Source organism: Gopherus flavomarginatus, chromosome 21 (genome assembly GCF_025201925.1).
Source record: "Gopherus flavomarginatus isolate rGopFla2 chromosome 21, rGopFla2.mat.asm, whole genome shotgun sequence".
In the NCBI taxonomy this organism is placed as follows: domain Eukaryota; kingdom Metazoa; phylum Chordata; order Testudines; family Testudinidae; genus Gopherus; species Gopherus flavomarginatus.
The window spans coordinates 8,167,419-8,181,294 of record NC_066637.1 but is presented as its reverse complement, the minus strand read 5'-3'; the positions used below and the strand labels follow the sequence as shown (position 1 = coordinate 8,181,294).

Genomic DNA, 13,876 nt, shown 5'->3' with positions numbered 1-13,876 from the left:
AAAATAGCTGGTGTCTGTACTCTCAGCCAAAGTGTGGGCATCAGGCATCATTTTTCCATATTGTTCATGCATTCCACAGTCATCAGGTAATTAGTGTCAGAGTCACAGCTGCCAGGTACACTCCCCCACATACTCGGGTTTAGCAGCCATCTTTGAAATGAGAGCAGGACTCGCTATTCATAAGAGCTTGTTTATTCAGTGAATTTAGTACTTTTCTCTGTTCGCAAATTATATAGGAGCAGACTCTGATTTTTCAACCTGGCTTGTAGTTCAGTGGCATGCTGTATTTTAAGCCTATCAGCTCCTAGCAAACTGTTAATTCCAGCTATGCCTTCGACTATTTGCTATCGTGGCTGGAATGGTCAAAGAAGCCCAGGGGATTTAGGCACCAATAGGCCACTGAAAGTCAATGGGAGCTGGGTAGCCTTACATTGTGTAGCCCCTTTTGAAACAGGAGCAACAAAGGCAGAGAGGCCCTGTGAAAACTTCTGGTCTATATCTTTTCACCAACTTCTATCTGCACAAGTATTTGCCAAATTTTAACTTTCTGAGACCATCACCAAACAAAAAATTTGCAATTGTACAAGGGAGAAGCTGCAATTTCCACTGACTTTGCTGGGTATTGCAGGTTCTTGGCTGGTGCTCAGCTCCTTTCAGGAATGAATCAGGCCCACTAAAACCATGGGTCAGCCCAAGCTGCAAAGATCCAGATGCAAATTTCCCTAACGTTTGGGGGCAGTGTTTAGAATGGAGTTGTGCTTCCATCTCGTCTAAGAATAGGGACAAAGGTTGTATCTGAACTTCATGGCACGGAAGGGGGTTCAGAGCTGAGATTCCAGTTCAAGCCCATCTCAGACGCTGAGTGGATGCAGCATCTCTGTATCTTACTCAAGGCCGTGCCCAGCTGTTGTGTGTTTATTCATTTTCTGGAGGTTAAAGTCTCCCTACGAAAGGGCTGGCAAGTGTCTGCCTGACATTCAGCCAAGGGAAACTGGTGCCTTTCTTCCCCCGGTGAGTGGGATTTGTGGGTCTGTGGTGCAGTTCATTCTGCAGAAGGAAATGGCCTATTAATAATTGTGCCTGGCTCAGGGGATGTGGTACATTCCCTCAAGCCCGCATCAGAATAAAACAAGAGAACGACTGGATTCCAGCAGAAAGGACAGCAGGATTATTTGGTCCCTGGTGGAATGGGTTGGCTCATGCAGCAGAAGCTCAACCATGTCATCTACTGGCTCAATCCCTCGGGATCAGAATACACTGGGCTATGCTAGCAAATAAGGGACCGACCCAAGGCTGCCCATTGACTTCATTGGGCTGCAGATCAGGTGCAAAGCCCTCTCCCTGCTGCTTAAATAATCAGCAGACAGGCAGATGGTCCTGAACTGACCCATCCATTTACAGAGAAGATGGATGACTGTCTTCAGCCCTCCACGTGCTGAACGGAAGTCAGCCAGAAAGCAGACACCTCACTGGAAAAAAAGCCCAGATGGCACATCCCAGGGAAAGAAATGACAAAGAAACCCTCCTGAAGTAAAAAACCATCACTCCATCAGCTTCCTTGAATTACAAATCCCTCTGCGAGGCAGCCGTGGCACTCCCCAATTTTTCCAGCGTGAGGGTGATTGACAGTTAAAATGAATGTTCCATCCTTGTGGTATTATTATTTAATTACTATGGCATGCATGAGCAATCCTCAGAATAAGCATGCAAGCCTCTTTATTTTTCTTGGCAGAGGCAGGCTCCAGCAGCCAGAAAGAGCTTGCAGCCAACTCAGGTATCACCCAGGACTGAGAGCGCTCTCTCTCAAAATCCAGGCAAAGCAAAGGCTGCTGCAGGACATGGGTCCTGCAGCATGGTTGCTGTTTATAGGCCCAAAGCTGCCCCACTGGAGGTGGTGGGAGTTTTCTCGTTGACTTGGATGACAATCAGGTTCTAGGGGTCTGATCCAAAAGGTCTGTGGAAGTGTTTAGTGGACTTTGGATCAGACCTTTTAACTTTACCTTGCAACCCAGATACAAAAGCGTTTCGGCTAGTGCATGAGAACCAGCCTGTGAAACAGACAAGAAACTAAAGCTCCCTCGTGTCCCTCATGGTAGATAAGAAACAGACTGGGCTGTAATTGGGTGACGGGATTCCCCTGGCTCTCTACCTCTAGACCTGACTAATATAACCTGAGTAGCCCATTCTTACCACATAGGCCTTAAACTCTGGCCTGGCCTCACCCATCATGGAATGAACTGTCGTTAGCACTGCAGGTTGAATCACAGAATCATAGAAATGTAGGACTGGAAAGGACCTCACAGCAGCAAAGGTTGTATCCTGAGCAAGATATGAACTTCCTGGAAGCTAAGTGCATTTGGGATCCAGCTGGTTGGTCCAACTCTATTGGAAACCAAAATGAAACCGACTAGTGTCATTTCAGCATCTGTGCTGAGTGAGTGAAATGAAAATAAGTAAACCAAGTACTTTACACGGTAGACAAGTCAATGGCATTGAATACATTCCCGCTCTTTTAATAACATCACGTATCATTAGTAGCACAGGAAAGGATTCTGAGGGGAGGGAGAGAATGTTTGTACAGTGGCAGTGCCCCTTTATATTTGAACAGGCTAATGAACTTATCTCTCACCAGAAATCACACTGGCCAAAATTCTCCACTCCTTTGTCCTACTCTTCACTGCAGTCAAGCATTTTGCTCAATGAAGAACCACAGTATCACAGAATATCAGGGTTGGAAAGGACCTCAGGAGGTCATCTAGTCCAACCCCCTGCTCAAAGCAGGACCAATCCCCAGACAGATTTTTGCCCCAGATCCCTAAATCGCCCCCTCAAGGATTGAACTCACAACCCTGGGTTTAGCAAGCCAATGCTCAAACCACTGAGCTATCCCTCCCCTCTGTATCTATGTATCTAGCCTGCACAGTCCCCTGTATCTATAGTTTGTGTCACTCTTGTGATAAATTGAAGTACATTTAACATTCTTGGTTTAGGAAAAGAACCCCTGCTCTCTTAATAAATTAACTAACCTTTGACTAGCCACAAATTGGGCCTGATCCTGCTGTTGATGACATGAGTTTTACAGCAGTGTGAAGCCCCTGGACATCAGTGGAGTTACTCCCGATTTACACTAGCAAGAGCGTAATCAGGCCCATTGTATAATTAGTAACAAATGACTTACCCCAGTAATGTATTTTGTTTGGAACTAGTTAGAAATGACATATCGCTATGTTTTAGCCTGAAAAATCCCATGGCAGCTACTAATAACTCATGGTTACACACACACTTGGTTATTAACAAGATGTAAAACCAAGGACCTGACCACATGTGGTTTTTAAGGAACTCATGAGAAGTTTCACTACAACAGAGGTGTTAAGATCAGCCTCCTAGCCAAATCCCAACTGAAATTCCTCTCTAAAATGGCCCTCTGCTTTTAATTGGAGGAATTCTTCTTCATTCCCCCTGCTCTAAAACTGTTGTGTCACTCAGAAAGTTGCCTTAATCCACTGCGAGGGAATGCACCTGTCACCGTTACACCCACAAGGAATCCCACTGAAGTCAGTAGGCCTATTTGCAGGAGAAAGTGCTACTCCAGGTGAAAAAAGGTGTCTTAGATGGACTCTGAGCTAACAGTAGTGAAGTGGCAGGTGAAGCAATCCCAGAACTTGCGGGCAGAGCATGCGTTGGGAAAGGCACTGTAGAAAGGGAAGCATTAGACAGTTTTGATAGAGCCTTACTACACTGTGCTCATAGGATGCCAGCTCCTGAATAGAAATCCAGGTGAGGCCCGTTGGGAAATAAATCATATTAGTTCAAGAAAATCTTGCAGGCTGCTTGCATACCAAAAGACCAAGTACATCGAACTATTTCGTTGCTCTGAATTACTTGCTGAGGGCTGGACTATGCTGGTAACACCATTCTAAGCTGATCTCAAGTGGGTGAAGAACATTATGTACCCTCGTCTCTGTCACAGCTCCCAGCACACTGGGTCAGGCATGGACAGTAATGAGTAGATTCTACCCATCTCTGATAGACAGTTTTGGTTATACCCGTAGAGCGTGTCATGCCAATGAAGTCTCCTTGAATTGAATTTGAACTGAATGCACAATCTCCCAAGTGAGGCAAACATGCAGATCTCATGACCAGAGGTGGTATGTGCTTTGTGCTACCCTAATGGACTGGTTAACTGGAAGGACTGTTGGTTTTTGGTCAGGATTCAAATGGGAAAAAAAGTGGCATAGAAGAAGTTTGGAGGGGGAGATTAAATGAGATAAAGCCCAGGTAGATCTGGCCCTAGTTATTTTTCAGGAACGGGTGATCTGTTCAGCTAAGACAAGAACTGAATCAAACCTTCAACCAGAAACATTAAAAAAAATAAATTTAGTGAGGCTAACGCTGGAAATCCCAAGTTCAGACCCTGCTAGTGGCCCTATGATGTCGGTCGCTACATTTGCTTTTTGCTGGCTGCTGTGAAAGCCTGACTTGGGTTCTGCCATCAAAACGCTCCACTGGATTCTTTTCTTCAGGTGGATCAAAATGAGGCTCCAGTAGCTAACCGTGTCCATGGGAAGGATCAAGGTCTAGTTTCTTGCAGATGTGCCTTTACATTGTTCATGAACCAATGCAGGCGATGGGGGAGAAGGACCCTTTACACACAAACTCCTCAGACCTTTGGAATTACCATCCATGTGAATCCTAATAATTTGCCACGGACAAACTAAGCTCCAAAGACTACTAGGAAGCTGAGCAGAGTAACACAACTGCCCTTCAGCTTACATCTGCCCTTTAACCTTAGGCTGCAGTCAGTTCCAATTCCTATGGCTGATGGAAGAAAACAAACTCCATTAGCTCCAACCTCCATCCTTTTCCCCCTCTTGGCTTCCCAAACATCCTTTAAGGGAAGCTGAGTGCAATGATAATTAGCTTTCTGCCTGCAGCCGTGATCTTATCGGATCTCACAAGATAAGCAGGTTCACACCTAGGCGCTACCTCATTGGAGGACTGCCAAGGAAAGACCAAAGTGGTAAAGAAAATGGTGCTGGTGGTGTTGAATGAGTGCCCCAAAATAGCACCCAGGGGTGATACAAAACCAGGTACCTCCTGAGCACTTCATGACTATTAAAAAGATACATGGGCACTTCTGGTACCAACTCCAACCAAGGTAAAATTCTGCTTACCTCAAATCCTTCCCACAATTTAAGTGCGACACACAGTATTCTCCTCATCCTACATTGCTGCTGCTGAACAGCTGAGGTGTTCAACCCCTGAGGTGGATGCATCACAGTGATGAGAAGAATGTGACTCCTGCATGGGCCAAATCTGAAAAGTGCTCCCATCTGAAAGGTCCTATTAGAAATGACCCTTTCCTAGCCAGCTTGCTTCATGCACTCCCAGGGCAGCGCTTTAGCTGGATGCCAATGAGGCAAAAAGAAGATGACTGACTGAACACTAAACTCTGTCAGGTAACATGTCATTACTATTCACATGCATTGTGGATGAAAATAACCTAGTCTGCTTTTAGTACAACCTATTACTCTTGAGGTGGTCAGAGTAGGCAGAAATTAGCTCACAAAAGGCTTCCATTGCACCTAGCCCAATTGCCAAAGGAGATTTTTAAAACCATCAGAGAGGACAACACGCCTAGCCAGGAGGTTGTGATTTCAAGCCCAGTTATACTCGAGTGCTGCAATATAGCTACAATTCTGGTTTCCAGCAGTTGAATCTAATTACAGAACCAGCTGCATTCAAGTATTTTTTTAAAAAACCTTTTACAATAGATCCTGCCTAGAATAAAGGATTTAATAACGGATTCCTTCTGGGAAAAACAATAGATCAGTTACTTGTTCTAATGTAAAGCCGTTCTCTTGGGACAGGACCTAGGAGAGGGGCACTAGAAGTTTCAATGGCTTGGTAATAGGATAAAAAGCATTAACTTCCCTTGACAGCCAGTTCAGATCCAGCCCAGAGCAGCTCTGGTCAATAAACTACCCCTTGATGTCTGTTTTGGCATTGCCAGACTAGCTTCCCATCAGACAAGTGACTATTCCTGAACCCCTTCATTGCTGGACTTGGGTGGATCAACAGTAGGGATTGAACCTGGGGCTTCTGGATCTTAAAGCATGAACCTCTTCTAGCTGAGCTGAAAGAGCCTGTTTTGTTAGCCAAAGCTCCTTGATCTCAGGCCCTAGACTAACAGATTTATTTGGGCATAAGCTTTCGTGAGTAAAAAACCTCACTTCTTCAGATGCATGGAGTGAAAGTTACAGCTACAGGCATCATATAATATAATGACACATGAAAAGAAGGGAGTACCTCACAAGTGGAGAACCAGTGTTGACAGGGCCAATTCAATCAGAGTGGATGTAGTCCACTCCCAATATTAGATGAGGAGGTATCAATTCCAGGAGAGCAAGACAATCACTTTAAAAATGACCTAGCGAGGGAAAAAAAATGGGATTTTGCCTTTTTTTTTTTAACATGTACAGTATAATGGCTATGATCAAATGTCTGATGTGTTTGGTCTTTTGGCCCCGAGATGAAAACCTTGTCTGTCTGTCTCTCTGAGACCATGAAGCACAAACATTTCCTCTTTAGGAATATCAGAAGTGTCAAATGCTCCACTTCCCAGTTTTAGTTAGAGATCTCCTTGGATGACTCAAGAGCTGTCTATGTTCAGAAACCATGTATGTTCAGGGCTCTCTCAGCCCCTAATTGAAAAGGCCAAGGTGTGGCCTCACCACAAAGATGGACCTCCCAGATATCTAGTTAAACACATGAAAATAAACACTTGAGTTTTAAGCAGTCTAAATAAAAATCACTTCCTCTCTCGGCTAATCAGATTTCACTTCCTTGAGCCTTCTCCAGGTGATCACAGAGTCTTCAAGGGTAAACAAGATCTTAATTTGTATGGTAAAAAAGACAGCAGATTTTCAAAACACAACAAAAACAAACATTTTTTATGCACAATACCAAAGGGAAAAAGCACAGTCAGATTTTTTTTATTGTCTTTGGCAGGTCCCCTTTACCAAATGAGACTCCTCAGAGGTAATATCTTCAAATCCTAGTAGTGGCCAGAGAGGCTTAAGTCAGTCATCATGGAAAAGCAACTCCCAGCAAGTGATCAAGCTAAATGAGTGAGATCTGGAAGCTTTGATTTCTGACATCCTACACCTGGAGGTAGGGATATCATCACCCAGCATGAGAAGGGATACTTCTGAAGTGGGTTTTAATATGTTGAGTTCTAAACAATACAGAAAAATCATGCAGTCCTTTACATGCTGCTTGATCTCTACATTGAACTAGCTAAGGAGACAGGTTTCAGAGTGGTAGCCGTGTTACCTCTTCAAACCATGCCAGTGACCATTCACTGTAAGGTATGAATTACAAGTACTGGCTACTCATCTAATATATTCTTTACAGAGTATTTAAACAGCTGTCTTTCAACAGTCAATCACTTTGAACAGAAAGGAAGAACCAGGGGCCTGTTAATTCATCTTGACATTTTCTGCTGCGCGCTCGCTGGGATCCGCATTTCCATGGCTAAGAGGAAAGTATACTTTTGCAAATTCTCCATAAAAAGCAAACTTCTTCTGGGATCAAACACTTAGGCAGCACCAGATTTTAAAGGCAGATTTAAACAAAAGCTTTGGCAATTTAACCATGCTGTAAAATACAATAATATTATTTTTAACAAATGGCTAGTTAGTCCTAATTGTATTGAGCTGCTCATGCATACAGATAGATGCAATTGTACTGAGCTGCCTAATTCACAGTCTGTATTAATACATGTATCATACACCTCGTGCAGCAAGCTGTGCACTGGTTGGCTAGAGCCTTCCACTTCAGAGGTGGAGATACTCATTTCAGTGGCACTGCACACACAGTGCACCTTGTAAAGCATTTTGTGATCTCGAGATCAGGTATGAAACCTCTAGACTCCTTGGGCCCACAGATTCAAAGCCTGAGGGTCAGCTTCAGAAGTAGATATGTAAAGTTCAAACTGTTTATTGTGTTGGGGTCTTTCAGATAAGACCTTAAGAACCCAGCTACTGTGTGGCCCTGTAGGAATTTACTTAATTGCTTGCCCTGGTGTCCCTGATCAAAGTGCTCATTGTTATAGATGGCAGTTGACATTCACCCCAGAGGTGGCTGCAGCTCAGTGGTGCTCTATGTTTATAGTTTGTCTAAAACCCCTTGGCTCGGAAGGTGCTATATAAATGTAAATACAATACACTCTAGCCACAGTCTGGATATATTTCGAAACAATCCTTAACTAGTAACTGAGCATTCTTCACCTTATAAGATCTCACCCTATGAGAAGTTCAAGGTGCAAACTCTGGATCTGGGTATCAAACAAGGTCAGGAACATTTGAATTTTGTTTCAGCAGTATCGTTATTTCAGAGGTTCTGTCTTCATTGCACCACCAACCTGTTATAGTAGCCAAAAGGTTTGCCATGGAAGCAGCAAGGTAGTTCAACTTGAAAAGCTGCAGCTTCTAAACAATGTACATTACTATGTATGTGTGTTGCCTCGAAACAGCTACACTACTTCTAGCAATAATGCGTACATTGCTATATCAATTTTGATCCGGACTACATTTTATTTAAGTTTGACATTAAGATACACGCTGCTGACGGTCTCATAAATTACTCAGCAGGCCAAATTCATTCCTGAATGGACTGCTGCAGTTACACCAGGGATGAAAGAGGACACATTAGGAGAAGTGAGAGAGATCAGGAGCATGAGCCCGCCAAGAATTAACACAGTCACACAGTTTGTGGTGACAAAGTCCGCAATAAGCAGTGCAAGGTTAACAGAAGAAATAAAGCCTATATTCCCCTAATGATCACTTAAGAGCAGTCGCCAGCTTTTTAATATAGAAGACAGTTTCCCAGACTTGCCCAACCTTAACCAATTATTCTCACAATGGCTTTGAATGGGATACTTAGAATGTCAGCCTGATTGTTCTAATTCACCCTCCCAGCCATCCCCCAGTTTTTGACAGGTTTGTTCCTCCATTGCTATAGTGACTGCCGCCCCTAATGCTTGTGATCAAAGAAGTCACATTTTAGAGGTCATCTACATTTGAAACAAGGGACATTTTTGTGTGTGTCAGAGAGAAAGGGACTGCGTGATGGAGGAGGTTACTCCCTCCTTTCTCACTGCTGCAGTTCCCTTTCATTCTGTCCTGCTCCTAATCCCAGGGCCTGCTTTTAATTCCACCCCGCTACCCTCCCACCCCCATCACTCCATGCGAATTCTCAGTGGCTATATCTTAAAGGGTTTCTGGGATCCCTGAACAATTGACCTGCAACTTTTTGTAGCCTTCAGACTGGAATGATTCTCACTGACACTTACTGGAAAGGGTCTACCCTGCAGGACTGGTTCACTTGCTACGCCTGGTGGTACAGCATTAGCAGGCATTAATGTATTAGACATAGTCTATGCTGTTCTTTCACACAAGGACCCTACTATATACTTCTGCCTTCAGGCATTACTACTACAGTCTCAAATCCGTCCCGACAACACACACAGCTATTCCATATCTCCTGACAGAGATTGTCTAGCTACGCTAGGACTTTTCTGACCTGTAATTCCCAATGTGTGCATTTTCCCCATGGAAGCTGTAGTGCAGATAGGGCTCAGACATACTCAGGTGTCATCTAAGCCTGCTTTGGCATCGCATCCCACGCTCAAAAAGTGTGCGTGCAACAGACACACATTAATGATATTGGAATGTTGACTTGGGACTACCCAGATATCGCTTTGGAAGCTAACAGCTGGTTTTGAGCAAGGATAATTTGTACACAAACTTCCTGCAAACCAGGTGCCTTAATAAATGATCAGAGACTACCAGAATGGGCATATTAGTAATGCAAGTAAATAAAACAATAATTCATCATCATCTCTAGCATTCTGGTCATTTGAGGGGGCGGGAGGATGAAAAGTCATGCCACAGAAAGAAGATTTTAACACCTCTCTCTTACAAGCAGAAGGAAATTTGTTAAAAGACTGGTTGGGTCAATGAAAAAATAATCCAACCACACATTATATCCAGAAACTACTCAGTGCAATGACTACACATAGGTTACTTCAATACATACCTCGGGATGCCCATGCAGCTCTTCACTGTTGGACAGGGTTGCATTGAAGGGTTCTGTATACTGATTGGGCTCTTTCATCTTCTTTCTCTCTCTCTTTGCTGCCATCACTCTAAAGAGAGAGAGCTGCTGACACAGTAAAGTTGCCACAAGTAGCCAGATCCAGCCCCTCATTTTGGCTTCTTTTTAGAAGGGGGTGTTGAGTCGAGGCTGAATACTCTCCAGGAGCAAAACGAAATAATAAATATGGATGGCTCTTTTTTCCTCCTTTTCTCTTTCTTTCTTATTGAAGTTACTGCTGTTGAAGATGATCCACTCTGGTAGACGATGTCAAATCATCAGCATGCGCCAATGCGCTTGTCTCTGGAGAGATCCTCTGTTCAAGTTGGATACATTGAACCGACATGGATCTATTTATTTGCAAATTCTGATTCACAGCCGCAGTTTGATCAGGCAAAGGGTGGAGGGAAAGGGAAGTCAGTCTGCTCAGCCCCGCAGAGCTATCATAAATGGAAACTGACCAGGAGATTTCCCCCCCAACTCTGCCTTCAAAATTTTACCCCACTTGCACCAAGTCTTCAGATCTCAATTAAAATTCACTCAGCTATGAAACCTAAAAAGTCAAATGGCTCAGGGCAACTTTACCTCAGGCCAGAGCTGACAGCACATAAGCCCAGAAGGGGGGTTGTGGGTTTGTTCCTTTTCAATGGGAGATTTCACCTTCTGTCATTTAAACCCTTGCGCACAATTCAAAGGGTGCTCAATGAGGTCTGCCCATCCTTAGCTTAGTAATGGGACCCCTTCTTTAATCACCAGCCCCCATCAGTTCTCTTTTCCTTCATCAATGCTGGACGACGAAAACCCAAAGCTGCTACAATCACTCTTCTCCTGGAGAAGCAGGATGTGGCAGAATCCAACCAAGGGCTCAGTCCTCTAGGGAGAGAATTGATCTCTCGCATGCATCAAGAGTTAAAACTGGGAGAGACAAGGAATCCGAGGAGGTACCTAGGTCTATTAGGAGCAGACAAACGTGTCCCAAGCCAAACCCTGTCTGGCTTTATCTTTCCTTGGCTTTAAGAAGAGGATGAGCAATCAGTTCCAGTGTTGTAAACAGCTGTCAGGATGTGGAGTCTTGTGTCTCCCATCCTAGCTCCTTTCCACACTATGCAAGATTTCAGGTCTCTCTCTCTAAGTTTCAATCATCTTGGATTTCTCCTTTTCCCAGCTGTAAATTGGCAAAGCCTTCCTCAGCCTTTGCTCTACCTCAGCAAATAAGTACTTCTTTCCTGAGAGTGTTTCCATCAACTTGAAGAAAGAAAGAAAAAAAAGGGGGAGGGATCATTCTAATGAGCTGTCAAGCCTATTCTCTTCACATTCCTATTAGAGACGCCCTGTAAGTGGACCTGGCCCTTGTGCCAGGGAAGATTTAAATCAGCACCCCCCCACACACAACACTCCCCTTCGTTATCTCAGAGGAATCACAAAACTGCCCCTGGGAATGTGGCAGCATTAGAAGTATGTGGCTTTGAATATGCACTCAGCATCACAACACACACACATCCAGATGTCAGGGCTTCTCTTTTACTCTGTATTCAACTTCACTGTTTTTCTCCAGACCGCCCTGGATTCACTGTGTCTTTAATAAAGGCCGTGTCACCATTCCCCATTGCCTTCCTGAGGAAGATCTCAAAGCACTTGGAATATGTGTGTGAGCATGTTGTGTTAATCAATGCAGTGCGAGCTAGGGAATACCATTCTATTTTTTACAGATAGGGAAACTGAGGGACTGACCAGTAAAGTGGCACAAAGATAGATAGCGAGGCAGCAGCAGAGCTAAGAATATAATTCAAGATGCCCGACTCCCAGTCCTCTGCTCTATCCACTAGACCATAAGGCACTTCCATTTTGCTGAGTATATCTCCCTTTTCACGACTGGGCTTATCCCCCAAGTAACACTGCTTAGCACTTACACAGCACAATTACAGATATTAAAGAGTTTTACAAAGGCTGGCCAGGATCCTTACTCACCACTTTGCAGATGGGGAAACTGAGGCATAGAGCATCAAAGCAACATTCTCCTCCCACCCCACCCCAAATCAGATGGTGAGTCAGTGCCAGAGCTGGGAGCACAAACCCAGATCTTTGAAACACAGAGATAGAGAAGCTAAACAGTTAACAACCTATCACCTATCCCCCTCAACACACACCCCCCCCCCGCCCCGGGCTCACATTCCATCAAAACTATGTGGCAGTCTTTATTTGTTAATAATATTTAACTTTCTTTGGCGCCTTCTCATACTTAAGCCCCCTTTTCAGGTTAGTTGTAGACAAGCCATGAATTTGTAAAAGTGCACTTGATGACACATTAATAGGACAATCTGTCATATTGCAGCTAAACAGCCCTGACAGATCTACACACCATGGCAAGAAATGACATTCTCGAGGCTGGAGTGAGGTGATTTCTTTTTTGGTTTGCTGGTGCAGGCTGTGCTGGGCTGCATGCAGTGTCCCCTTTCTCATCCCAAGAGCCAGATACCAAAGGCACCCTATACCCATAGGAAATCTGCTAGGTGCTTGAAAAAGGAAACTACTCTCCCACCCCAGATCATCAGCAGATGTTACTAATCTCCTATGTGCCCTTCTCCACAATGGACTGACCCCACCCCCACAACCAACCTCTCTTGCTGCTGCAGAGACACAGGCAGCCTGCCCCACTCAGTATAAGAGCACCCCAGCAGTTCCATCGCACGAACCTTGTACACCCAGGCAGACATAGGACAGTGTCCACTCAAAACAACACCATGCCACCCACCCAAACAGAACCGCTTTGCATTTCGCAGCACCTTCCAGCCAAGGATCTCAAAGCGCTTGAAAACACAAAGTCTCATACCCACGAGGTAGGCAGCATTATACCAACATTACACTGGGGGAAACTCACACGCAAGAGTGAAGGAAGCCACGCACTGGTATCTAGTGAGTGAATGGCAGAGCCAGGAGTCCTGGCTCCTGGTCCTCAGCCACTATCTGAGAGATTTCTAATGGTGAGGATTTGGAGTGAGACACATTAGGTTCTCAAATGTTGGGGAACTTAGAAAGAGCGTAGCTAAACATAGCTAGCAAGCGACAAGCAACGAATGTGCACTGTCAGACAAGTAGGTAACTGAATATTAAAGCCACGCAAACTAGTTGAGAGGGAGAATTTTCCCCAGCTTTACCCCCTTCAGAAATCGGACAGTCATGTGCTCTGGTCACCACACCCCCGTCCCTGAACCATATGAATCTTTACCTCTGTGATTCACCTTTACTTTCAAAGTGACTTTATCTTGCCAACAACAACAGGGTGGCAATTTCCAAATCTCAAAAGGTATGAAGACATTTGGAATCCCCCAGGCACTGCTTGCTCCAGATATAGTCAATGAGGCCTAGACCCTAGGCCTGGGTGCTAATGCTAATAATCATGTTTTCCATATGCTAATGCGCTAGTGGGCCCCACCCATACACTTCTGCAGGTGCCAGGTTACACTGTTGCTGCATGAACTATATAGATCTAGAGGATAACAACTTGGATCAGCCCTGAAAGCAGCGCTCAGGTCTTTGGCTTACCAACTGCCATATCCCATTGTTTAAACTCAGTCACAATTTGTGTGCTTACACAAACAGCTTCACAGTCCTAGGTCAAAGGGTTATAGAAAGTCAGAAACAAACAGCAGCTCTAAAGAAAGGTCAAGGGTTTGGGTTGCTGCAATTGCCTTTCATGACATACTTTAGCATGACAGAA

At 44.5% G+C, this 13,876-nt stretch overlaps 1 protein-coding gene across 2 annotated transcripts in view; it reads right to left on the bottom strand.

Annotated features, from left to right (window-relative positions):
• C1QTNF12 (C1q and TNF related 12) overlaps nt 1-13,876 on the bottom strand; it is a 49,036-nt gene that overhangs the window by 31,632 nt on the left and 3,528 nt on the right. For both annotated transcript variants that reach the window (XM_050931489.1, XM_050931490.1), the window contains exon 3: nt 10,102-11,403. In XM_050931489.1, the coding sequence (XP_050787446.1) occupies nt 10,102-10,272 (171 nt within the window). In that variant the 5' untranslated portion in view covers nt 10,273-11,403. The remainder of the gene's footprint in view (nt 1-10,101; nt 11,404-13,876) is intronic.